Source organism: Chlorocebus sabaeus, chromosome 29 (genome assembly GCF_047675955.1).
Source record: "Chlorocebus sabaeus isolate Y175 chromosome 29, mChlSab1.0.hap1, whole genome shotgun sequence".
Lineage (NCBI taxonomy): Eukaryota > Metazoa > Chordata > Mammalia > Primates > Cercopithecidae > Chlorocebus > Chlorocebus sabaeus.
Window position 1 is genome coordinate 5045947 of NC_132932.1, and position 27388 is coordinate 5073334.

Genomic DNA, 27388 nt, shown 5'->3' on the forward strand with positions numbered 1-27388 from the left:
TGAGGTCAGACAGGAGAAAAGACATGCAGACACTTGGCCCCTGTGTCAGGGAATGGTGGGGGACACAGCCTCTCCACAGAGGACCGAGGCTGAGGGGGTGGGAAGGAGGTGCAGGGAGGTGAAGGTTCTGGGAAAGGAGCCCAGGGTGGTGGGGCTTCTTCCCCAGCCTTAGCAGGAATGGTGTCTTCCCCCAGGTGTGATGAGAACTGCTTGAGCTGTGCAGGCTCCAGCAGGAACTGCAGCAGGTGTAAGACGGGCTTCACACAGCTGGGAACCTCCTGCGTCACCAACCACACGTGCAGCAACGGTGAGCAGCAGCAGGGTTACCCTGGGTTACCCTGGGGCTGCCTGTGGAGGAGCTCAGCTGGCCAGCTTGTGCTCAAAAGAGAAAAGCAAAGCCACACAGGCATGGCGGCTCCACAGACAGGTGTTCGTGCCCCTGGTCTGATTGACTGTCTGGGATTCCTCTAGCTGATTTGGAAGACAGCTGCCCTGTCTCCCAACTTCCCTCTAGGCCTCTCACACATTGACCAGAGAGGCCTCCCAGTCACTGCTGATCTGTTTATTGAGTGACTTCTAAAAATGATTTTGTCCTTGTACTGCTCCCACTGTCATGCCATAGGCCCCCGTGACCTGGGTGTGACATCCCATAAAAGCAGCCTGACCTTGGGGGTCAAAGCCAGGAAGCCTGGAGGGCCTCAGGATGAGGGAGACAGAGCCCAGAGTCAAGAACATGCTCAGCAGCAGCAATCCCAGCTCCACAGGGATCCAGCATGGACCCACATCTGTGCTGCAGGAGCGCCCTGGCTCTGCCGTGGGATGGGGGACAAGGACAAGTTGTAAAAACAAAAACTTAAAAGGGGACTGAAGATAAGTGCCCAGTTTGGGAATTCCAGGCAACAAGGAGGGTTGGCAGAAGACTCGGGCCTGGAGGTCCAGTGCAGGAGCCATTATAGACACACTGGCAGGGAAGGGGACTCTGGCCCAGCAAGCAGCAGGGTGGAGCCACATGGGGCCAGCTCTGGGCACCACATTCTGACAGCCAGAAGAGGAAGGCGGTCTGCTCCAGTGTCCCAGGGTCAGGGCAGGTGGTCCTTGGGCATGAAGCTGGCACTGGCCCTGCCCTGGCAGAGCATGGAGCTTGTAGAGGGCCCTGGGATGCCTCCTTGCCTTGTTACTGTTTGTTTTTTCTGTTTTTTTTTTTTTGGTGGGGGGGTGGGAAGGTTGTCTAATTATGCCCCTTCAAAGGCCTGGAAACTCCCTCTTTAGGAAGTCACCTGCCCAGGTTTTGTATCCAGCCCAAAAAAGTGTGGTTGCCACTGGAGGGCCTCGAGGTCCACAGATGATGCATCCTCAAAGGCCTCTACACCTTGCTGCAGCTGTGTCCTCAGCAAGTCCTGTCCACAGCAGCTTCCTTCCTCCCATCCCCGCTCCTCCCTGTCCAGGGTGCCCCCTCCACCCTGGAAGCAGCTTCCATTCCCACCTGCCTCCAGGCCTGTCCTCTGGCCTCCCCCAGGGTTTTCCTCCTAAGCTCCACCGCCAGCACAGTTGTCCAGAAAGACAGGTGCACGTGTCCCCCACGGGCCCAGGCTGGGTGATCTCCCAAGATCCCTCCCACACCACCCCCACATCCTGCTTATGAAGCCCCTTGTCACTTAGACTCAGCAAAAGACCCATACACCAGTGCCCCCCCTGCCCCCCTCCCCCTGCCACACAGGGCTCTCAGAGTCAAGTGCATTGCAGGAGAGGGACTTCAAGGGCTGCCATCCTGCTGCCCACCTCCGTCTGTGTCCCTCTTGCCCAGGGCACCACTGATGCCCAACGTACGTGGAATGATTGAAACAATCTTTATTTTTATTTATTTATTTATTTTTGAGACGGAGTTTTGCTCTTCTTGCCCAGGCTGGAATGCAATGGCACGATCTCAGCTCACTGCAACCTCTGCCTCCCAGGTTCAAGTGGTTCTCCTGCCTTTGCCTCCCAAGTAGCTTGGATTACAGGCGCCCACCACCATGCCCGGCTAATTGCTGTGTTTTTAGTAGAGATGGGGTTTTACCATGTTGGTCAGACTGGTCTCAAGCTCCTGACCTCAGGTGATCCACCCGCCTCGGCCTCCCAAAGTGCTAGGATTTCAGGCATGAGGCACCGCGCCTGGCCTTGAAACAATCTTTACAGGCACCAAAGACTGACCTTTCCCTCCTTTTCCTTTCCTGATGCCGGGCCCCAGCTGATGAGACATTCTGCGAGATGGTGAAGTCTAACCGGCTGTGTGAACGGAAACTCTTCATTCAGTTCTGCTGCCGCACGTGCCTCCTGGCCGGGTAGGGGTGTCTGGCTGCCCACAGAGGGCAGGGACCCCCATCCATCCATCCGTCCACCCTCCTCCAGACTGTCGGCCAGAGCCTGTTTCAGGGGTGGTGCCCTGCACCTGACAGCTTTATCTCCCAGGAGCAGCATCTCTGGGCACTCAAGCCAGGTGGGTGGTGGCTGTTAAGGAAGTGTTCCTAAAATGGTGATATCCTCTCAAATGCTGCTTGCTGGCTCCAGTCTTCTGACAAACTGTAACAGGAACAAAATGAATTCTGGGAATCCACAGCTCTGGCTTTGGAGCAGCTTCTCGGACCATAAGTTTACTGAATCTTCAAGACCAAAGCAGAAAAGAAAGACGCTTGGCATCACACATCACTCTTCTCCCCGTGCTTTTCTGCAGCTCTGTGGTAAATCTCCCTGGCCCAGCCGGCGAACCCTGGGCCATCCTCACATGGGACAAAGGGCCAGCAGTCTACCTGCTTATTGCCTGCCACTGAGCAGTCTGGGGACGGTTTGGTCAGACTATAAATAAGATAGGTTTGAGGGCATAAAATGTATGACCACTGGGGCCGGAGTATCTATTTCTACATAGTCAGCTACTTCTGAAACTGCAGCAGTGGCTTAGAAAGTCAAATTCCAAACCCAGACCAGAAGATTCTTTCCCCGCAGCATTCTCCTTTGAGCAAGCCGAGCTCTCCTTGTTACCGTGTTCTATCTGTGTCTTCAGGAGTCTCATGGCCTGAACGACCACCTCAACCTGATGCAGAGCCTTCTGAGGAGGGGCAACAGGAGGCATTCTGTGGCCAGCCAAAAGGTACCCCGATGGCCAAGCAATTCCTCTGAACAAAATGTAAAGCCAGCCCATCCATTGTTAATCATCCATCACTTCCCATTTTATGGAATTACTTTTAAAATACATTTGGCCTCTGCCCTTCAGAAGACTCGTTTTTAAGGTGGATGCTCCTGTGTCTGTGTATATTACGAGTCTACATGACACAGTTGGATTTATTCTGCCAAACCTGTGTAGGCATTTTATAAGCTACATGTTGTAATTTTTACCGATGTTAATTATTTTGACAAATATTTCATATATTTTCATTGAAATGCACAGATCTGCTTGATCAATTCCCTTGAATAGGGAAGTAACATTTGCCTTAAATTTTTTCGACCTCGTCTTTCTCCATATTGTCCCGCTCCCCTGTTCGACAACAGTGCGTTTGCCTTGTCACCTGTGAGCTGGAGAGAACCCAGATGTTGTTTATTGAATCTACAACTCGGAAAGAGAAATCAATTAAGCAAATACAATGTTAACCCTAAATTAATAAAAGAGTTAACATCCCATGGTACAGGAGCCTGTATTTCTTTCCAAGGCACACAAAATGAAACATGAGTGCTGAGCAAAGTGTTAAGTGGACGTTACTTTATTTGTGGTTTCAGATCTCTTTGATGTCGTTACGTGGAAGCTTTTGAGCTTTCGCAAATGATGTAAGGAAGTAGTGGGGGAAATCCCAGATCCCAACCCCAGAATGTCATTTGGCAAAGAGACCCTCTTCAGACCAAATTAGCCTCACTGGGAGGAGGTTCTAGAGCCTCTCCAGATAGAGGGACCCCTTCCATCTGTCACGGGGAAGCTCCCCACAGCCCAGACTGCCAGCCTCTTCACCGGTAGCTGCCAACTGTGATTGAATTAGGTTACAGCTTGTCTTCTGCAGTGGCTGAAATCCCTGAACCCATAGCTTATGCACTCCTTGGGATGTTTACCGTGGCCTCTCTGTGAGGTCAGAAGCTTATACTTGCTAGGAATCCTCTGGCTTCAAGTAAAGGAAATGCACCCACTAGAAATGACTTAGGGGAAAACAAGAGTGAGTGAGGGGCATTGTTTTGAATCCAGAGTGGATTCAGAATTTCAGGGAAGGATGCAGCAGAGCCTTGGGAACCCTGGAACCAGCCTTAAATGTCACCTGGATCCTCTCTGTACTGCAGCACTGCCCTTCTCTTCATAGCCACCTTCTCCAGTTGATGGGACAAATGACAAGACCTCCAGCATCTTCCAAGTAAAACTGGTACAAATCCAACCCCTCAAGCCAACTTCCTGGGTCTGTTTCTTGGTTCTTCTTTTCCCAGGGACAGGACTTGGTCAGCCTGCCTTACATTGGTACTCTCCCTGTGTCATCAGCTGTGGCTACGAGGACAGGCTTGTGCAGAAGAATATGGCCGCAGGGAGCTTTGCAGCGGAGGAGGGGAGCAATGTGCAGCTCTCAGAAGGTAGGGCAGGCCACACAACCCAACAGCTGGCCACCACAAGCACCAATTGACCAGAGTTGTGCATGTGAGGCAGTGAAGGAATGAGTGTGTTTGGGATAAAGATTCAACCCCTTGCCCCGCCCATGAGACTGACATTGAATTAAAACCAGCAACTTGTTAAGTCCCACTGGTGCAAGGCACCTTTTTAGATCCTAGAGCTCGGATATCTATAAATCCGAGCTCTTTGCCCACTGAGAGCTTACAGTCTACCATGTTTGCAGCTGAATCAGAAATAAACTCCTGGCCGGGTGTGGCGGCTCACATCTGTAATCCCAACACTTTGGGAGGCCGAGGCGGGCGGATCACCTGAGGTCAGGAGTTTCAGACCAGCCTGGCCAACACAGTGAAACCCCATCTCTACTAAAAATACAAAAATTAGCCGTGTGTGGTGGTGACACCTGTAATCTCAGCTACTCGGGAGGCTGAGGCAGGAGAATAGCTTGAACCCAGGAGGTGGAGGCTGCAGTGAGCCAAGATCACACCACTGTACTCCAGCATGGGCAACAAGAGTGAAACTGCGTCTCAAAAACAAACAAAAAAAAAAAAACAAAAAAAAAAGGAAGAAACTCCCTTTATTTCCCAAAGGACACCAACTACAGGAAAGCCAACCAGGCAGCCTTGTCAAGTGGCTGGGCCAGGCAAGCCCATCTTGGGGCTGACAAGTTGGGTGGGGAGTTGAGAAGTTGTTCACCAAGTCCTAATCACTAAACTCCACCTTGTTGAAAGAGACCAGCTAAATATAATGTCTGCTCACAAGTGGTCCAACCTTGAGGTTAAAATTGTCTGGACTCGGGCAGGATATGTGTATGGATTTTAAGTGACAGGATCATGGGTCACCTCTTCTAAACCTGTCATTTCCCAGACAAGGACACTGAGGCCCACAGAAGTGACTGCCTTGCCTTGGGCTGCACATTGGCAAAGTTGCTCCCACCCGTGTGCCCAGGGAAGGAGGATGGCTGGCTGCAGGAGGGGCATCATTCTGCAGCTGCCCAAATGCAGCCATGATGCATTTGTTTTAAACTAGCTTTATTTTCAGGGGGTGATGTTAATCTGACCTTATCCCCAAATTCTTGGGCACCTCACAGTGAACCCCATGTGTACATCTCCATCCCTCCCAGGCCACTGCTGACTTTGTATCTTGTGACTCTTCACAGGACTGGTGAGAATTGCATTTTACAGAAGACACGCCTGAAATGGGAGGGGGTAGACAGAACTTAAAAAAATAAAAGGCCAGGCACAGTGGCTCACACCTGTAATCCTAGCATTTTGGGAGGTTCAGAAGCAAGAGGACGGCTTGAGCCCAGGAGTTTGCAGCCAGCCTGAGAAATACAGTGAGACCTTGTCTAAATCAATCAATCAATCAATCAATCAAAAACGATTGATAGATAGCAACATGGTCTAAATGAGTCCAGGAGTGGAGTGTCCTTGAACCTGGGGAGACCACCATCCACTGCATTTGCATTATTGGTAATATGGCTGGAGAGGGCCTTTTGCCTAAAAGCTTGGAGTATGTTGGGGCACCCAAGAATAGGTGAGGGGCAGAGGTTCAGATCAGAAGATGGAAAGAGAAGGAGGTGGAAAAGTAGGAAAGAAAAACATTTTAATAAGAACAAGCAGGGGTGATGGAAAGTAATACACCAAGGCCATTCTCTACCATCTTAAGGTTCTGCCCAGCCAGCTGGGAGGCCACTGGGCACTGGCTGCTGGAGGGAAATGAAGATTCTGCTCCCCTGCCCCAGCCTTCACTGTTGCTTTCCTCACACGAACCCCAGACTCTATCCTTCCTGGTTGGCTGTTTAAGTCCTTTCCTGATATCCTAGGCTCTGTGGCTTATCTGAGCACAGAACAGCATCCTTAGATCCTAGGGTTCTAAGGCACTGAGCACCCACCTTAGATCCTAGGGTTCAGTCCCACTGTCCAAAGCCCCTCACCACTACCTGACCAGCCACACTAAGGGTGACCAGGTATCTTAGCTTCCGTTTTGAGACAACAGGAACCAAAGTGCCCAGGGCAGAGAACATCCTGTTGCCAAAAACAGTGGTTCTCTCTCAACCAGGGATAATTTTTGTCTTCCAGGGGACATTTGGCAATGTCTGGAGACATTTTGGGTTGTCACAGCTGGAAGGATGTGCTCATATCCAGTGGGTGGAGGCCAGGAATGCTGCTAAGCACCCTGCAATGCACAGCAGCCCCCACGGCAAAGAACTGTCCAGACCAAAATGTCAATAGTGCCGAGGTTGAGAAATTCCAGCCAAAAGAAATGGAATCAAAAAAGAAAATTGTTTGCAACTTCATAGAGATACCCTAAATGAATAAAACCACATATGGTGTGATTTCTGTCCCTGTTCCTATGCTGAAGAACGGAAAACTTGTACAACTTCCCCTTTCTGAACTAAAGAGACACCACCCCTCTCCTTTTTTTTTTTTTTTTTTTTTTTTTAAACACAGCAATAGAAGGGCCCCAAGTTAAAACAAGCTCTCTGGCCTAAGGACTCCACCTGGTGGTCCTCTCTGGAATTAAATGAAGTTTAGGTTTTATTTTGTTTAACTTTTTTCATTATTTAGTTATTTTGTTTTTTAGTTACTTTGTTTAACTTTTAAGTTACTTTGTGTAATTTTTTAGTTATGTTAACTTCTTTAAATTATTTCATTTAATTTTTTTAGTTATTTTAACTTTTTGAAGTTATTTTAATTCTTTAGTTATTTTGTTTAACGTTTTTCGTTTTTTTAGTTAAATAAAAGTTGCAGTGACCGGGCAGGTGTGATGGCTCATGCCTGCAATCTCAGCACTTTGGAAGGCCGAGGCGGGGACGGGGGGCAGGGGAAATCACTTATTGAGGTCAGAAGTTTGAGACCAGCCTGGCCAATATGACAAAACCCCGTCTCTACTAAAAACATAAAAATTAGCCAGGCATGGTGGCGAGTGCTTGTAATCCCAGCTACTTGAGAGGTTGAGGCATGAGAATCACTTGAACCTAGGAGGCGGAGGTTGCAGTGAGCTAAGATTACACCACTGTACTCCAGCCTGGGCAACAGAGTAAGACTCCATCTCAAAAAACAAAAATGTTCCAAGTACAATACAAAGAAATTCTCTCCCAATTTGAGAGTAAGTTGCTGATATTATACCCTATGACCTCCCCACCCAATGCTTTAGTGGGTATTTCCTAGAAACAATGACATTTTCCTGCACAGCCATCAGAATCAGGAAATTAATATTGATATGTTATTACCATCTAAACCTCTGACTGAATTCTAGTTCTGCCAGTTGTCCCAATAAACTTCTTAGCAAAATGATCTGGTTTAGAATCACACTTTTCACTTAGTCATCATGTCTCTTTAATGTTCTTCCATCTGGAACAGTTCCTCAGTCTTTCCTTGCCTCATGATCTGGAACCTTTTAAAGACTATAGGCCAGTTATTTGTAGGTTGTCCTTCAGTGCGCGCTTGTCTGAGGTTTCCTCACGTTTTGAGTCAAGTCATGCATCTCTGACAGGAATCTCACAGTCTGATTCTGTGTTCTCACTGCATTCTAGCAGGAAGTACACGATCTGTTCCATTATTGGTGATGTTAACGATCATTGGTTAGAGTTTTTTCTTGGCTATGAAGTGATGCCTGCCAAAGCATATTTTACTACCACTACTGTTCAACATTCTCCTAAAGATCCCAGCCAGTGTAACAAGGAAAAAAATAAAGAACCAGTATAATAATTGGAAAGGACAAAATAAAACTATCATTATTCTTCTTCTTCTTTTTTTTTTTTTTTTTTTTGAGACCGAGTCTCACTCTGTTGCCCAGAGCTGGAGTGCAGTGGCATGATCTCCGCTCACTGCAACCTCCACCTCCCTGGTTCAAGTGATTCTTGTGCCTCAGCCTCCCAAGTAGCTGGGATTACAGGTACGTGCCACCACACCTAGCTAATTTCTGTATTTTTAGTAGAGGCAGGGTTTCACCACGTTGGCCAGGCTGGTCTCGAACTCCTGACCTCAGGTGATCCACCCACCTCAGCCTCCCAAAGTGCTGGGATTACAGGCATGAGCCACCGCGCCCTGCCAACTATCATTATTCTCAGATAGCATGGTTCTGTATGTGGTTCTGTATGTAGAAAATCCATAAGAATGGTTACAGATAAAACTATTATGATAAGTAAATTTCACAAGATCGCTGGATGTAACACCAATATACAAACATCTACTGTATTTAAATATGTTGAAACTAATGATTAGAAAATGGAGTTTTTAAACAAAAGATACTATTTACAGTAGCATCAAAAACTATCAAACATCCAGACAATCTATCAAATATCTACACAATCTAGTAAAGGATATACAAGGCCTAGACACAAAATCTGTAAGAGGCTACTGAAATTAAAGAGTACCTCAATAAATATAGGGTTGTAACATGCCCATTGGTTGGAATACTTAATATTGTAAAGATATTCTCTCCAAATTCATCTACAGATCCAACACAATACAGGTCAAATCATGGGTGCCTTTTCAGATACAAGACATATCTATACTTTATGTTCACATGCAAAGGATTAGAATAACCAGATAACTACTAGATAATCTGAGAAAAAATGGGAGCTTTTTTTGAAGGACAAATACCAAGTCTTTTTCTAAAGCTTGTATTCTGCAAGGATGGCAGACTAAACCTATGGAACAGAAGAGCTAGTTCAGAAGCAGGCCCTCACATATTTGGACACTGGATTTTTGAAGAGTTGCTCTGCAGACCAGTGGGGGAAAAGATGGTCTTTTCAATAAATGGTGCTGGGTCAACCAAGTATCCATATGGGGAAAAATATATCTTCTTCCCTCCATTAGACTATACACAAAAATCTATGCCAGAGAGACTGCAGATCTAAATGCAAAAGGTGGAAGAATAAAGCTTTTAGAAGAAAATATTCATAACTTTGGAGTAGGCAAAAGTTTCTCAAAGCATACTCGAAAACCATTAACTATTTAGGGAAAGGTTCATAAATCAGACTGTATTAAAATGAAGAACTTCTGTTCATCAAAAGATACCATTAAGAGAGTGAAAACACAAGCCACAGGGAGAAAACATTCACTACAGACATAGCTCACAAGGATTCCTATTGAAACAATATAAAGAGCTCCTACAAATCATTAAAAAAAAAAAGCCCAGTAGAAAAATGGGCAAAATACCTAAGCAGACACTTCATTAAAGAGGTTATCCAAATGAACATAAATATATTTTTTAAAGTTCTCAGCTATGTTAGTAATTAGGGAAATACAGTAAAACCACAATTTCATACCATTACCTATCAACCAGAATGGCTAAGATTAAAAAGACAGACAATGCTAAACGTTAGCAAGGAGTTTAAGTTGGTACAACGACTTTGGAAAACTATGTCCTACTTAAGCTGAACACAAGTAAACCCTATGACCCAGTAATTCCATCCCTGGGTATATATCAGTATATGCGTTCACATAAAGATATATTATTGTATTTGTAGGTACACTATTTATAATATAAAAGCTCCAGAGTGAAAATTACCCAAATGTTTATCAACAGCAGAATGGATAAATTGTGAAACATCCACAATTAAATACTATATTACAGTGAGAATAAATGAACTACATCTACACACAAACATAATGTTAAGCAAAAAATATCTAAGGTACGTCATTTGCATAAATACAAAACTAGGCAAAGCAAATCTATACAAGATGTCAGGATAATGGTTACCCTTGGGGCAAGGGTGGTGACTAGATGAAGACAGGAGGGGGGCTTCTGGAATGTGGCAATGTCCTGTTCTTACGAGGATGCTAGTTGCTTGGGTGTGTTCAGTTTTCACTCTTCTTTATGTATATCATACTTCAATAAAAGTTCACGGAGAATCATCTCCAGGTGGATTGTAGAACTAAATGTGAAAGGCAAAACAACTGTCTAGTAGATCACATAGGAAAATATGATGGGGGTAAGGGAAGATTTCTTAAGGTACATGCACATGCACACACATCCAATCCACTAACCTAAAGTAAATAATTGAACTACATAAAAATTGGAAACTTCTCGGTCAGGCATGGTGGCTCACGCCTGTAATCCCAGCATTGTGGGAGTCTGAGGCAAGTGGGTCACTTGAGCTTAGGAGTTGGAGACCAGCCTGGGCCACATGTCAAAACCACGTCTCTACAAAAAATACAAAAGTTAGACAGGCCTCTTGGCCTGTGCATATAGTCCCGGCTATTTGGGAGGCTGAGGAGGAGGATCTCTTGAGCCTGAGAGGTCATGGTTGTAGTGAGTCCTGATGGCACCACTGCACTCTGGCCTAGGTGACAAAGCGAGACCCTGTCTTAAAAAAAAAAAAAATTCTAATCATCAGACAACACCATTAAGAGTGAAAAGGCAAGCCACAGAGTGTGTTCATATCCCTAATATATAAAGAAATTCCAAGAATCAATAAGAAAAAAGGCAGACAACTCCATAAGGAAAAAAATGAGCCAAGGACTCGAAAGAACACTTCACAAAGGAAGCTATCAGAATGGGCACCATACGCATGAGAAAGTTCTCAGCTTCATTAAATTAGAGAAAAGCAAAGCAGTAGTGCAATACCACCACACACCCATCAGAATAGCTAAAGTTATAGACTTAAAATGCAAACAAGGCTGAAGGTGGAAGCCATGAAAACCCTTACACACCGCTGGAGTGTGTATGTTATTTCGGCCTCTTAGTATAACTGTTGGGCATTACTTATTGATGATAGATATCATACCCTATGTCCCAGCAATTCCACTCCAGGAGAAACTTATGCAAATGTGCATCAGATCCACGTACCAGAAAATTCATAGCAGCATTACTCAGAATAGCCCTAAACAGAAAACAACTTTGATGTCCATCAACAGCAGAATAAGTAATTTATGGTATAATATATACAATGGAACTCTCTTCAGCAGCGAAAGCAAACAAACCATCTCTGTAGGCAACCTGGATGGACTCCAGACATAATATAGACTCAAAGAAACTAGGCCAAAAAAAGCATACTGCATGATTCTATTTATATCAAAAGCAAGCAAAACGAATCTGTAGTGTTGAGTTCGCGGTTGCCTTTGGGAAAGAGGAAGGCTTTCAGAATAGTGGTTTTTTGGATCTCGGTGTCGGCTAAGCAGTTGTGTTCACTCTGGTCATTAATCACGCTGTAAATTCCTCATATGCACACTTTTCTGTATATCATACTTCATATGAATATTCAGAAGTCTAAAGGCCACAAGCTTAACCGCAAACCCTACCGTGCCCTAGGCCAGGTTGGACTTGCGGAGCTTTGGGGTTGTCCCGGCGACCTGTCCCAGGTGGGCCACCTAGCCCGGGATCTCACACTGTAACCCGGAGCCAAGGCCCAGGCCCAGGACGGGTACCTGAACTCCTGGACCCTTCACTGAACCCCACGGGTCCCCGCGCCGGCTGGTGGAGGGAGAGCAGTCACAGCTTCCCGTCCCACCTCAAGGTGCGCTAATGCATGAAAAAGTTCCCCTCGGATGTTTCCACATTCGCCTTAACTTTTAAACACCAACGTCTGGTATCATAGGTTCTCCAGACTCCAAACACACCCCAGGAAAGAACCCACAAGCAGACACAGCCGCTGCGCGCGCGGCAAGACTTCCGGCCATAACGACCCCGAAGGCGTGGCTCTTCGATTGCTTCGGCCTGGCGGGCGAGCTGCGCGCGCACTCGGCGGCTGCGATTGGTGCTGCCTGGCGGTGGGGCGCGGGGCACGCTGGGACGTCTCGCTGGCGGGAGGCCACGGGCTTTCCACGGTGCGAGGAGACGGGAGGCAGCAGGATGGTCAAGCTGACGGCGGAGCTGATCGAGCAGGCGGCGCAGTACACCAACGCGGTGCGCGACCGGGAGCTGGACCTCCGAGGTGAGTCCGAGGGCGTGGGCGGCCAGTCCCCGGGCTGCACCGCGTTGCCTTATTATCCGCGCTCTGCCGCGTGCACCGAAGGCCGGAGCTTGGCCCGCGGGCCGGTTGTCTGGGCTCCGACCGGGCTGCGCAGGGAACGCGGGGCCTGATTCTTGCCGTTGTTGCCAAATGAGCATCCGGTTAGGCTCTTGGGAGCCTTGTCTTACCGCCGTGCCTCTTGACAGGCGCGAGTGACTTCATTACTTCCTGGTGCATACTCGTGGGGCTCTGTTAGGCCTTGCTTGGCTGTTTCGCAGTTGGCTCTGTTTGAGGGCCCGGAAGAGCGGCTCGTTAATGGTTATAACGCTAGTGCAGGGCGAGTGATTGGTTCTTAATACTTGCCGCCAGACGATATTTTGAGCGTAGATGGGATGTGTGTTCGTTGTTCCTAATGTGAGGGAGGAAACCAAGTCCCCGAACAACAGCGATTGTTTCCCCCAGTATTTTGTACTTAGTAGCTTTGTCTGGCGTTTCCCCTTTATGAAGACGTTTTAAAAATTGAACTGTGTGACCCAGGTTTGCACTGCCCTGGGCTGTGTGTAAGTTGTGGAAGCGCTCGCAATTATTCAGATTCCTGTACTATTTCAACCTTAGGAAGACTTGGTAAGATATTGGGAGGGCAGCTAGCCTGTTGGCATTTCAGGAGACGACTTTAAAAAGGATGTGAAGAGCAACTTCTCTGGGGATAAGACCATGCAGCCGTAGCCTGAGATTTGTTCCCACGGGGACCTATGGCTTCGGAGCAGCATCGCTGCGGGATCTGCTTAGATTTCTTGCTGATCTTTGGGAAACCCCGTTGTGTTGTGTTGTGTTGTGTTGTGGTGTTGTGTTGTGTGGGAGTCTCGCTCTTTCGCCCCAGCTGGCGTGCAGTGGCGTGGTCTCGCCTCACTGCAACCTCCACCTCCCCGGTTCAAGTGATTCCTGTGCCTCAAGCCTCCCGAGTTGTTGGGATTACAGGCGTGAGCCACCACACCTGGCTGATTTTTGTATTTTTAGTAGAGAAGGGGTTTCGCCATGTTGGTCAGGCTAGTCTCGAATTCCTGACCTCAGGTGATCCGCCTCCGCCGGCCTCCCAAAGTGCTGGGATTAAGATGTGAACCACCGCGCTCGGCCCCCAGTATTTTTATTTTGTTGAAATTAAGTTTCTTAGAGAAAGGTTCAGTTCAAAAGCAACTCACCCCCCCCCCCCCTTTTTTTATTTATTTATTTTTTTGAGACGGAGTTTCGCTGTTGTTGCCCAGGCTAGAGTGCAATGGCGTTATGTCAGCTCACTGCAACCTCTGCCTCCCGGGTTCAAGCGATTCTCCTGCCTCAACCTCCTGAGTAGCTGGGATTACAGGCCTGTGCCATCACGCCTGGCTAATTTTGTATTTTTAGTAAAGACAGGGTTTCTCCATGTTGGTCAGGGTGGTCTCGAACTCCCGACCTCAGGTGATCCGTCCGCCGCGGTCTCCCAAAGTGCTGAGATTACTTACAGGCTTGAGCCATTGCGCCCGGCCCAACTCACCACTTTTGATGATCTTTGCCATTTCTCTTTATGGAGTACGTGCAGTGTTGAGAATACGTATTTTGATGCAATACGTATAGTATAGCTCTGAATTGTGTCCTTTAACTTTGGGTGAATTCTTTTTTAGTAGACCTTGCTTCTTTGGAATATTTCTTTTCTTATAGTGCCTAACACAATAATTATGCTCAAATTGGACAAATTAACATTTGAGTGTTCACAGGTTTATTACTCTATGTAAACCATTGAGTTCTTCAACTCTAAATTGTAGCTGGGGGAGGGGAGAGAGAACTGTCATATCTTGAGGCTGTTCTGATGGGTTCTAAGAATCTGGCCCGTGGAGGTGCAAGAGTGGAGAACTGTTATCCACAATGTTTGAACGCTGTTTGGGCACTGAGACTAAGCAGCTCAAAGTGTAAATTCCTGTTGTGCGGATTCCGCTTAACTAGCCCAAACGACTTAGAACAGTGTGAGGCACCTTGTAAATGTTCTTATAAATGTTAGCTACCTATATCACCCATTATTATTGTTCTTGTCCTTGTTGTCATTAGATTGTAAGCTTCATGGCACTGGGTACTTGAGACTCGTTCAACATTTTCTCTCTAGTATCTTGTACAGTGGCAAGGCATGTATGACATGGCATAGGTGCTAGGTAATGCTTCCTGAATAAATCAAAGCCTGGAATCAGATACTATGAAATACTGCTAATGTTTTAAGGGGCTGTTTAGTTATATTAATACCTCTTGTGTGTTTTTTTCCTCCATTTTACAGGGTATAAAATTCCCGTCATTGAAAATCTAGGTGCTACATTAGACCAGTTTGATGCTATTGATTTTTCTGACAATGAGATCAGGAAACTGGATGGTTTTCCTTTGTTGAGAAGACTGAAAACATTGTTAGTGAACAACAACAGAATATGGTAAGTGCCTGTAGGGGAAAGTAACTTTTTCCCCCTAGGGTAAATGTTGCAGTGTTCCCTGAAAAAGTTGTAGCACATACTACCGGTTAAACCTACATGTTTTGTTTTTTTTTTAATTTTTATAATTTTAAAAAATATTTTTTCCATAATGGAAGCCACGTTCAATACATGTTTTTTCTTAAAATGAGAAATGAACTTCACTTTTCCTATAGAGATCCAGAGATTAACCTGGCTTTAGTCTAGTCTTGTATCTGTTCGGAAATCATGTATTTTTATTTTCATGGTAAGTTTCTAATTAAAAGCATGTTGCTTTGTATACATTTTGGCTTCTAGAACAATTATCAAAGGGGTCATAGTAAAAGCATATATAAAGGTAACAATTATACTTTTGACTGAGCGTCTCTGCTATTTTTTTTTAACTGCAACTGATTTCTAGACTGTTACTTACTGAAATTGAGATATTTTTTGACCCTGTCTTCATCAGCTCTGTGTAAACTTTATTGGAAAAAGGCACTTGGTGTGTAGATAATGTCTTTAAAGGTACTGGATAGTGAGTGGGATTTCCTTCAGATAGAAATATATCTCATAGGTTAACCATTCCCCTATAGTATAGTTGTTGTGTCTTGTACCTGAGCTGTGAATGCAGAATTATTTGTATTTCTACGCTGCCTGCACAAAAAATCATGAAGTGAGTTAAGTAGTTTGTGCCACCTGGGAGTTGCACCTTTTCTCAGGTTCCACTAGACAGTGTGACAGTAGAATTAGCCCCAGGCAGTGTCCCATAGGCATGGGTTCTAAAATCCCACTTCTGTCGCTGAGGCTGTGGCTTCAGAAAAGGGTTCTTTTTGCTTTGTTTCCTCTTTGTCAGGGTGTTGGAAGAAGGATCTGTAAGTGTCTCTCTGAAATCCTCTGAGCAAGGAGGTAATTAAAATTGTGAGCTTATTTAATTTTCACTTTTACTAAGACTCTCTTTTTATTTTAGCCGTATAGGTGAGGGACTTGATCAGGCTCTGCCCTGTCTGACAGAACTCATTCTCACCAATAATAGTCTCGTGGAACTGGTAAGTTGCACAGAAGGAAAATGTATTTGGTGGGTGGGGTTAAAGGTACTATGTGCTTCCTACAGAAAATTTACAAAATCTAGAAAATCTCATAGAAAATGATCTCAGTATCCGCTTGTCTTTTTCTTAATTCAGGATCTGGGCCTTTTGGGTTCTGCAGCTGTATGTTGCAAATATTTTCCTACTCTTACTTGCACTTTGACTTAGGATGTCCTGTTAGAGAAGTTCCTAATTTAGGTGCAGTCCAATGTATCAATCTTTTTCTTTATTGTAGCCGTTTTGATGTTTAAGCTTCCCCTATTCCAGGGTTGTAAACTGCTATGTTGTTTTCTAGAATTGCAGTGTCCAATACAGTACCAGTAACTACAGGTGGCTACTCATAATTAAGATGTGGTAGAACTATAAAATACACACTGGATTTCAAGGACTTAAGTGCAAAAAAAAGAAAAAGTAAACCATCTCAGTAATTTTATATCGATGTTGAAATGGTAATGTTTTGGTAATAGGTTAAATGGCTTATTATTAAAATTAGTTTCACCTATTTATTTTAACATGGCTACTAGAAAATTTTAGATTACATATCTGATGTGCATTAAATCTTGTTGAACAGTTCTAGTATAAAAACCTTGTTTTACTCTTCACATTAGATGAACAGTCCACTTGGAACTGTTTTTATGCTTTTTAAATTTCTGCTCTGTGTATCCAATTTTTAACATAATTGAAATACTGTATATTGTTTTGTAACCTAAATTATTCACTTAAACACTGGATGCTTAAATGTATATTGTAGGCCAGGTGCCATAGCTCATGCCTGTAATCCAAGCACTTTGGGAGGCCAAGGTGGGAGGATCATTTGAGCCCAGGAGTTCTAGACCAGCGTGGGCAACATAGTGAGACCTCGTCTCTCTCTCTAAGTAATTTAAAAAAAAAAAAAAAGACCAGGCACAGTGGCTCATGCCTGTAATCCCAGCACTTTGGGAGGCCGAGGCAGGCGGATCACAAGGTGAGGAGTTCGAGACCAGCCTGGGCAATATGGTGAAACCCTGTCTCTACTAAAAATACAAAAATTAGCTGGGTGTGGTGGTGGGCATCTGTAATCCCAGCTTCTCGGGAGGCTGAGATGGGAAAATTGCTTGAACCCAGGGGGCAGAGGTTGCAGTGAGCCAAGATCATGCCACTGCACTCCAGCCTAGGCGAAGAGTGAGACTCCATCTCAAAAAAAAAAAAAACCCAGATGTGGTAACGTGCATCTGTGGTCCCAAGTATTCCAGAGGCTGAAGTGGGAGGATCACTTGAGCCCTAGCAGTCAGTCGAGGCTGCAGTGAGCCATGATCATGCCTCTGCACTCCAGTCTGGGCAATAGTGCGAGACCCCATTTCAAAAAAAAAATCGCATAACTTAATTTTGTGACCTAACCTTCCTCCCGTATTTTCCTGATTGTTGAGAATGAACTGTGTTCCGTTCCTTGTGGACGAGGTCCATAACATCCTTCAGATTCTCAAGGAGATGCTTGACTACAAATGTAAGAAAGCACTGGTCCATGGCCATGTCCTTTCTAAAGTGTGTGGAGTATTCAACCAGAAATACATATTTATAGGCAATGTGTCTCAGGATAGGTGCTGTTAGAGAAATTATAGTTGTATTTAAAGCCCTTTGCAAAAATGAAGACCATTGGGCTTATCAGTTACTGAGAGAGTTATGTTAGAATCTCACAGCATGGTAGTGGATTTGACTATCCCTAAAGTTCTGTCAATTTTAGTTTTGTATATTTTGAAGTTGCCTTATTTGATACATGCAAATTTTGAATTACTCATATCTTTCTGGTGAACAGAACCTTTTTATTATGTTGTGACCCTCTGTCTCTATTAAAGCTGTTTACTTTGGGGTTTCTTTTACCTGATATACTAAAACAATCTTTCTTTTGGTTAGTTATATGCATGATAAATCTTTTTCCATCCAAAATTTACTTTCGACTTTTCTGTACCTCTTGTATTTTAGATTTATCTGTTGAAAACTGTATGGTTGGATTTTTTTTTTTTGAGATGGAGTGGCTGGAGCACAGTGGTGAGATCTCGGTTCACTGCAACCTCTGCCTCCTGGGTTCAGGAGATTCTCCTGCTGCCTCAGCCTCCCGAGTAGCTGGGATTACAGGTGGGCACCATCACATCTGGCTAATTTTTGTATTTTTTTTTTTAGTAGAGACAGAGTTTCACCATATTGGTCAGGCTGGTCTTGAACTCCTGACCTTGTGATCCACCCACCTGGGCCTCCCAGAGTGCTGGGATTATAGGTGTGAGCCACCGTGCCAGGCTGTGATTAGAATTTTTTACAATCCAGTCTGAAAGCTCTTTTAAGTGAATTATTTATATTTAGTCTGTTTACATTTAATGTAATTACTGGTGTGTTCCAGTTTGTCTTCTCTCTGTTGTGGGGCTTTCTGTTTGTACCATCCATTCTTCAATCCTTTTTCTCTCCTTTATTGTACATGCTCTCCTTCTGTCATTCCATTTTCCTTCTAATGGTTTAGAAATTACTCTTTTTCAGTCTTGAGTTAGCATCCTAGAAATTAAAACATACATATTTATAAAAGTTTAAAAGTAAATGTTAAGATCACTGTACTGTGACCTTCAACATTTAATTTTAAACTTTGACACCTTTACCCTCCTAAACAATACGGTACAGTGACCTTCAACATTTCAGCACCCTTCAGCTTGTTACATATTTATTCTTTTTTGAAACCCATCACTACATCACCATTATGTTTTACACTATGTATGTAACAAATGTTACCACTTTGTTCTTTATTCGTTTTTGGATCATCTTCAGTGGGGGTAAAACAGTATCAAGCTCTAGAGCTCCCTCTGGTGGTTTTTGTGACTTATCTGAAGATGGCAGCTTGCTTTTTGAGAATTTCTGGCTCTGCTCTCCCTGTTTTTATTTGTATTTTTTTCTCATTGTGCCTCTTGCACACACATACCCCTCCCCCGCCATCTACCCAATTTGCGTCTGTTCCAGCAGTATCTCTTCAGGGCAGGGCCGCGTTGGGACATGATTTCTGTTAAGAGTGAGGCCCCCGGCCGGGCCTGATGGTTCATGCCTGTAATCCCAGCACTTTGGGAGGCCGAGGCGGGCGGATCACCAGGTCAGGAGATGAGACCATCCTGGCTAACATGGTGAAATCCCCTTGTCAGACCTCTGAGCCCAAGCCAAGCCATCGCATCCTCTGTGGCTTGCACATAGACACCCAGATGGCCTGAAGTAACTGAAGAATCACAAAAGAAGTGCAAATGCCTTGCCCCGCCTTAACTGATGACATTCCACCACAAAAGAAGTGAAAATGGCCAGTCCTTGCCTTAAGCGATGACATTATCTTGTGAAATTCCTTTTCCCAGCTCATCTTGGCTCAAAAAGCTCCCCCACTGAGCACCTTGTGACCCCTACTCCTGCCAGCCAGAAACAACCCCCTTTTGACTGTAATTTTCCTTTACCTACCTAAATCCTATAAAACAGCCCCACCCTTACCTCCCTTCGCTGACTCTCTTTTCCAACTCAGCCCGCCTGCACCCAGGTGATTAAAAAGCTTTATTGCTCACACAAAGCCTGTTTGGTGGTCTCTTCATGCATGACACCCGTCTCTACTAAAAATACAAAACAAAATTAGCCGGGCGTGGTGGCAGGCTCCTGTAGTCCCAGCTACTCAGGGGGCTGAGGCAGGAGAATGGTGTGAACCCGAGAGGCAGAGCTTGCAGTGAGCCAGGATTGTGCCACTGCACTCCAGCCTGAGTGATAGACCAAGACTCCGTCTCAAAAAAAAGAAAAGAAAGAAATTATTTAAACATTTGTGATGTGCTAGTATTGGGCTTGGTGCTAGAGAGTAAAAGTTAAGTAAATAAATAAAAGACAACTTGCTTCAAAAGCACTCTGCCTCTCCAAATCTCAAAATAGCATGTGGTATTCGTGTTCTTACCTGTGGCCATTACTTTACAGGGTGATCTGGACCCTCTGGCATCTCTCAAATCGCTGACTTACCTAAGGTATGGGAATTACATATTGTGACAAAATGAATGAAGTCCTTTAAAATAACATTACTTCTACCAGCCTTGACCTTAATGTAATCAGTTAATTAAAAGTGCCTTTTACAAAGAAATATTGAATATATTTCCTTAATGGTAAATTGTTACAATGTTGAAATGTGAAGAATGTGAATGTTCCCTTGATTTGTAGGTTCCTTAGACTATTCAAACAGATCTTTTGAGTGCTGTGCCATGAACAAGTTTGCCATTGTGTTACTTTTTTTCTTGTAGTATTCTAAGAAATCCGGTAACCAATAAGAAGCATTACAGATTGTATGTGATTTATAAAGTTCCACAAGTCAGAGTACTGGATTTCCAGAAAGTGAAACTAAAAGTAAGTAGTAATCTATTGCTTGTGAGTCATTATAGAGTTGTGTGTTTTTCTTTATATTTTTATTACTGATTATTAAAATTGTCTAAATGAGTAAATTTTACCATTAGTTTGTAATGAAAGTGGGGGGGAAGTGTTACGTCAAATTTTTTTCTAATAGCAGAGTTTATGATAGAACTTTAAGTTAAAGCTCTTTTATGTAATGCTGGCCATTCCAAAGTTTGCAAAATGTTGAGGCCACAGTGAACACTCTTAACAGTGGATTCTCTGCTTAGATACATTCCCAGTGGAGAACTTAAAGTAACCCACTTTTGTGCAGCTCTGTTTGTTAGGAAGGTTTTTCCCTTTATTAGGAGTTCATTATTTTATTGTTTATTTAATTGCCTTCTTAGTTCCCTGGAATCCCCTCCTTGGAACTAGGAGAGTGAACTTTCTTCAGGGAGCTTTACCAAAGAAAGAAGACCACTGTGTCTTCTCTTAATTTGAAATTGGCTTTTTGGTATTTTCACCAGCCTGGAGTATTGTAGGAGAGTTCACTTCCATGTCTTCTGAGGAATGCATCTAAATGCATGTGGTATTCCTATTTCCATTAACTCTGTGTGTGGTGTCGCTGTAGGAGCGTCAGGAAGCAGAGAAAATGTTCAAGGGCAAACGGGGTGCACAGCTTGCAAAGGATATTGCCAGGAGAAGCAAAACGTAAGACACGGATATCCAACTTAACTCTACTTCACCTTCAGAAACATGATCTGATCTGTCTGGTAGTTCGTCTCCTACAAAATTAACCAAAAACTCTGACATATTAATGTGGTATTAAATCTGAGTGCTTATAGTCCATGTACATCAATGGTCCATACATCACAAGAAATTTCTACCAGGTTAGCAGAGCAAATATTTCAGTAGTCAGTCTCAATGTGATACCATGTACATCCTATTTTCTATATAGGAAGATGAACTGGATGGTGTTTCTGAAGAAGAGAGTTCTTGTATCAGTTTGTTAACAAAGATAAGATACTACACTGGTTGAATTACTTTCAAAAGCTTTTGAAAGTAAAAGAGAAGCAACTTCTGTTGGTCTAGGTTTAACAGTTATGTTCTTCCCCCTCTTAAGTTTTAATCCAGGTGCTGGTTTGCCAACTGACAAAAAGAAAGGTGGGCCATCTCCAGGGGATGTAGAAGCAATCAAGGTAATCATGTGTTAGGCTTCTTGACTGGAACGAGCTAAGATGGGTTCAGAACACAAAGTTGGATAATAAACATATTCTGAACATTGCAGATTTTTTTTTCCCCACAGTTATTAGCATACAACAATATTTCTGTTTAAGGAAAAACTAGCATAAAGTTATTATTTGATCAGACTTAAAATTACACAAGCTAATTAATGTGGAGGCAGCTTTGTCTTTCTCATTTTCCAGGGTGCATTTATCACTTTGAACAGTTAGTTACCTTGGTATGCTGTCTCAGTGTTTGCCTTAATTTTTACTTTCAAAGATTTGCTGTCTGGCAAATCCTTTTGGCTGATCAGTAGGGACCCTAGTTTTATAATATTGCCTCCTTAAATTATTCAGTAACATAATTCCAAATCGTTACTTCACTTAGCTACGATTTTAGGACATGTGGAGTGATTATTTACTCTTTTATAAGAAGGCCTGCATCTCTTCACCAATTTTAGAAATTTGTGTTTTGGCTTCTAGTTTTATTTTTGTGGGCCAATAACATTCTTCCCCCAACACCAAAGTGTTTAATATTCCAAATGGAGAAGTTGCTGTGAATTTCTTTAGGTGATTGATACTTAGTTTTCTGGGTAGTTGATACTTGATTGAAGTTAATCATCCATCTCCGTTGCTGTCTGTCCTCCAGAATGCTATAGCAAATGCTTCAACTCTGGCTGAAGTGGAGAGGCTGAAGGGGTTGCTGCAGTCTGGTCAGATCCCTGGCAGAGAACGCAGATCGGGTGAGCAAATGGTGTTCTTTGTACGTTCAAATTAATGTTACACTCAAAGTGTAACTCTCACAACCATTTAGATGCCATGACTCCAGAATGCTAGAATAGTGCCTCCTTACATCAAATCTAATATATGAAATCTCTTTAAATGCTCTTTGAAGATAAAGTATTTGATGGACTGGATGCGGTGGCTCACCCCTGTAATCCCAACACTTTGGTAGGCTGAGGCAGGCAGATCACCTGAGGTCAGGAGTTCGAGACCAGCCTGACCAACATGGAGAAACCCCGTCTCTACTAAAAATACAAAATTAGCCGGGTGTGGTGGTGCATGCCTATAATCCCAGCTACTCGGAAGGCTGAGGCAGGAGAATAGCTTGAACCTGGGAGTTGGAGGTTGTTGGTGAGCTGAGATCACACCGTTGCACTCCAGCCTGGGCAACGAGCGAAACGCCATCTCAAAAAAAAAAAAAAAGAAAAAAAAGTGATTCATAAAGAAAGTTAAGTCATAGCACTGGGGAGGGTTTTATGTTAAAGTTGAAGCTAGCATTACTTCAGCAATGGAGTGAACTGAACACTAGAGAGAGCCATGTGGACTTTCACCTGTATATATTTATGTGTGTGCATAATAGCTCAGTAGTTAGGAACACAGGCTCTAGAGCCAAGCAGTCCAAGGCCCAAATCTTAGCTTCACCAGCTCTGCCTTTGGACAGCTTTCTTCAAGTCTTTCTTCATCTTTAAATCTGAGATAATAATAGTACCAAACCTCAAAAGGTCGCCGAGAGGCTAAGAAACTGGACTTAGCACAGGGCTCAACATTAGCGAGTTTTTGATAAGTGGTAACTGTTGCAACATTTGAATGCCTACTTTATGCCAGGCAGCATGTGGGGCACTAGGGATATAAAATGAAAAAACACTGAAATATGTCTTACAAGTTTTGATATGAATGTAACTGGGGACCTCTACTTAGACTGCTATCTTGGGGAAAGTTTCCTAGGGAAATAATGTTTCAGCTGGGAGCTAAAAATGAAAAAGATTTTTTTTTTTTCTTTCTGAGACGGAGTTTTGCTCTTTGCCCAGGCTGGAGTGCAATGGCATGATCTCAGCTCACTCTAACCTCCGCCTTCCAGGTTCAAGCGATTATCCTACCTTAGCCTCCCCGGTAGCTGGGATTACAGGCGCCTACTACTGTGCCCGGCTAATTTTTTTTATTTTAGTAGAGACAGGGTTTCACCATGTTGGCCAGGATGGTCTCGATCTCTTGACCCCGTGATCCGCCCGTCTTGGCCTCCCAAAGTGCTGGGATTACAGGCGTGAGCCACTGTGCCCGGCCAAAAAGACATTTTTTAAGACTAGTAATTCTCTACTGTATGGTTTGTGGGCTTCTGGGAGTCTAAGGTGAAGACTGTTTTTTTGTTGTTGTTGTTGTTGTTTTGAGATGGAGTCTTGCTCTGTCGCCCAGGCTGGAGTGCAGTGGTGCGATCTCACCTCACTGCAGGAATGGGTTCACACAATTCTCCTGCCTTAGCCTCCCAAGTAGCTGGGACTACAGGCGCCTGCCACCACACCTGGCTAATTTTTTGTATTTTTTTTTTTTAGTAGAGACAAGGTTTTACCATGTTAGCCAGGATGGTCTCGATCTCCTGACCTTGTAATCCACCCGCCTTGGCCTCACAAAGTGCTAGGATTACAGGCGTGAGCCACCATGCCTGGCTGAAGACTGTTTTTTATCTAGTAACACCAAGGTGTTACTTGCTTTTGTATGAACATTTGCACTGATGGAGCAATAGTGGGTAGAACTGCTGGCACAGTAGGAGTCAAGGCAGCAGCCTAAATAATAGTTGTTATATTCTTCCCTATTCTGCACTCCCAGTAGAGTGCATACCAGTTTCACTTAAGAGTGTCCTGGATGCAGCAGTAAAGATAATTAAATCTCACTCCTCCAGCATACGTCTCTTTGATATTCTGGGTGATAGAAAGGGGATGCACATGTCTGCATACTTGAGTTAGGTGGTTATCTCCATCACTAGTGCAGTCGTTTCAGTTGAGAGGCAGCTACTTGTCTTCCCAAACATGATGAAGTGAGCCTGACACTTCAAGGAAAACAATTGAAAATTCAAGATTTGAAGCAAAAATTAAAATTTAGAAAACTTGTATCCACTGCCATAACCTTCCCAGTACCTCAAGACTTTTCTGGGAAACTCAATAGTAATGTTAGTGCATGTGAATTAATGGGTGTAACATTTTTGGTGTTGTGTAATTACATGGCTCAGCGTTTGAAAGATCTGCAAAAGTCGGTGAACCCCTGTTTTCCAAATGATACAAAATCATGTCTGGGTAAAAGATTTGTTCAAAGTACAAGATAAACCAAGTAAGAGTATGAAAAGTTCATTGATAAGGTTTCAGACTTTTATACTGCCATCTAACCTTTAGGAAGCTACCATTTGTCAAGTTTTACCATGGTATCTAAAAAGAACATCCATCATTATCTGCACGGGCCATTAAAACCTTCCTCCCTTTTCTAACTATATGCCTGTGTGGCCAGATTTTCTTCATGCCCTCAATCAAAATACCATATTGCAACGGATGGAATGATGAAACCAATACAAGAATTCAGCTGACTGATGTTAAGTGAGACATTATTGAGTAATTTTCCCAAATAATTGAAGGAGTTACAACTTTTTTTCCCTCTGGAATACACTGACCAAAATATCTGCCATAAATTGTTGAACAAATGTAACATTTTTTGGTAATTGTTGCCATATTTCCCTAACTTAGAGACAATAAAGTCATTGAACTATTGCCAGTATTTGGCATGTAGTAGGTGCCCAAATGTTTTTGAGTATTTCTGGTTTTTTTGCCTACAGTAGTGCCATGAAAAGCACATGAGTATAGACTTTACCTTCACCAAAAATGAATTATCATCAACTACAATGGGAGGCAACAATTTTGAAACCTTTGTGACCCCTTTCCTTTGAAATTGACTATCCCTTCCAGTACCTGCCAAAGACAGACTAGACTGTCCCTGGCCAATAAGTTCCTCAAAGGCAGGGGCTGCTTTTGATCTTTCTGTACCTACTTCAGTGCCTAACAAACAGTGGCCACAGAACGAACACTCACATGCTAAGGGAATAGAGTCTCTCAAATTGATACTACTTTTGCTTGTGTGGTTTTCTTTAGGGCCCACTGATGATGGTGAAGAAGAGATGGAAGAAGACACAGTCACAAACGGGTCCTGAGCAGTGACGCAGATGTATAATAATAGACCCTTTTGGAACAAGTCTTGCTTTTCGAACATGGTATAATAGCCTTGTTTGTGTTAGCAAAGTGAAATCTATCAGCATTGTTGAAATGCTTAAGACTGCTGCTGATAATTTTGTAATATACGTTTTGAAATCTAAATGTCAATTTTCTACAAATTATAAAAATAAACTCCACTCACTGTGCTGCCAAGTTGTGTGTCATCACGGTGCATTTGCAGTGAGGTCTAAGGACATGTTTAAATTGGAAATGCAGGAGGGCAGCATTTTCTCAGTAGGCTTCCTGGGCTGGATTAGAGTCTAGCTTCTGCAGTGTCATGACACATGCCAGGAAGGCCACCTTTTCTACTCCCACATAGCCCTTCTGTTAATGCAGACTGACCTCTCACTCCGGCTTCTGATATGACAACTGAAATGATTCCATTTTTGAAATTGTTGTGTCCCACCAAGCCTGGCTACGTTTTTTGTCCCCCACCCCCCCGGCTGGTCTCCAACTCTGGCTTCAAGTGATCCTCCCGCCTTGGCCTCCCAAAGTGCTGGGAGTACAGGCCTAAACCACCTACCCAGCCTCTAGTTTTATATAGGTACATAGTTAACATAAAGGTCATATAGAGAGTCTACAAGAACATTTGTTGTTGAAAGGGGCGTAGTTACTCATATTTGAAAAACACTACTGTTTGATTGCCATCTCTCTGATCTCCCTTAGCCATGATAGTCTTAATCCCATCTTGTTGCATATACTTTTGTGAAAACCTTGGCACTTCATCAGTTAGCTATTGCTGCAATAATGCTGTATAACAATCCACCACAAAACTCAGGGGTTTTCATCAGCAACACTATTCTATAGTTGACTCTGCTTATCACTGTAGGTCTGGATTAACTGGGGTGGCTTGGTTTCTTTACAGGTCTCGATGAGCCAGCTCACCCGGCAAAGGCACAGGAAGTAAACACTAGGAGCTTCTTAAGGCCTATGTACACTCAAAACTGACACACTTATTTCTGCCCACTTACTATTAACCAAAACAAGCCATCTCGCCAAGTACAGAGTCAAAGGATGATGGGGAAATACACTCCTTTCACCTTGCCATAGCAAAGATATGGCTGTGAGAAGGAATGACAAATTAGGGCCAATCATTTAGCCTACAACAGTCAGTGACAGGTGACAGTCCTGGTTACTGTCCACCTTTGTCCTCTTTCTGCAAATAATACCTGAGCAATTACATTGAGCAAAGTGTTTGTTGAAATACCTTTCCTGTTCTAGACAAGCCAAGCCAGGTAAGGTTATAACACCTGATCACCTGAAAAGGGACAAAGGTAACAAATGCCTGGCTAGGATGAGTAACTTCTATCAATAGGACCATAAGATCAATGTGCTAGGAACTGAAACAAAAGCCCATCATCCATGCATTCAAATAATTTAATATCTATTAGATTTTAGTGGAATATATGCATTATATGTACATACGTATACAACACTAGTTCACAATAGTTTACAAGGATACTTTGGTTTTCTATATGCTTAGAATATGCATTATTTTCATGAGTTAATACTGGTTTCCGTTTTATGTTGCAAAGTCCTGAGTGAAAAGGATTGTTGCCTTTTTTAAATGATAGAACCTAAAATGTTACAGTTTATTCCATCTTTGTGATTACAGACATTACAGGATAGGGTAGCTAAACAAGGCAAATAAAGCAAACATTCCCTTAATTTAACCAGATGCAACATTTTGGCATTTTTATACTGTGCGTGTTGACTTAATTCATTGAC

The 27388-nt window shown here is 43.7% G+C and overlaps 2 protein-coding genes across 4 annotated transcripts in view; both read left to right on the forward strand.

The window, feature by feature from the left end:
- Nucleotides 1–3656, forward strand: part of PCSK6 (proprotein convertase subtilisin/kexin type 6) — a 192332-nt gene extending 188676 nt beyond the window's left edge. For 2 of the 3 annotated variants that reach the window (XM_007990588.3, XM_007990589.3), the window contains 2 exons: nt 195–307; nt 2228–3656. In XM_007990588.3, coding sequence (XP_007988779.1) covers nt 195–307; nt 2228–2325 — 211 coding nt within the window. In that variant the 3' untranslated portion in view covers nt 2326–3656. Of the gene's footprint in view, nt 1–194; nt 308–1902; nt 2007–2227 lie in introns of those variants that run through there. The other variant, XM_073012963.1, reaches the window with a different exon arrangement.
- An 8668-nt stretch (nt 3657–12324) lies between these two features.
- On the forward strand, nt 12325–25813 carry SNRPA1 (small nuclear ribonucleoprotein polypeptide A'). The gene is made up of 9 exons (XM_007990585.3): nt 12325–12494; nt 14809–14956; nt 15939–16017; nt 20005–20051; nt 20322–20424; nt 21038–21117; nt 21530–21605; nt 22279–22372; nt 25541–25813. Exons 1-9 carry the CDS (start codon nt 12413–12415, stop codon nt 25597–25599), a joined length of 768 nt encoding a protein of 255 aa, XP_007988776.1. The 5' UTR covers nt 12325–12412; the 3' UTR covers nt 25600–25813.
- Nucleotides 25814–27388: the final 1575 nt, after the last annotated feature.

What these genes read in the sequence shown, in the direction of transcription:
- SNRPA1 (XM_007990585.3), top strand. Translation starts at nt 12,413, where the DNA reads ATGGTCAAGCTGACGGCGGAGCTGATCGAGCAGGCGGCGCAGTACACC. An exon ending in CCGGGAGCTGGACCTCCGAG is followed by an intron (nt 12,495 to 14,808) that starts GTGAGTCCGAGG and finishes TCCATTTTACAG; the next exon opens with GGTATAAAATTCCCGTCATT. An exon ending in TCCAGAAAGTGAAACTAAAA is followed by an intron (nt 20,425 to 21,037) that starts GTAAGTAGTAAT and finishes GTGTCGCTGTAG; the next exon opens with GAGCGTCAGGAAGCAGAGAA.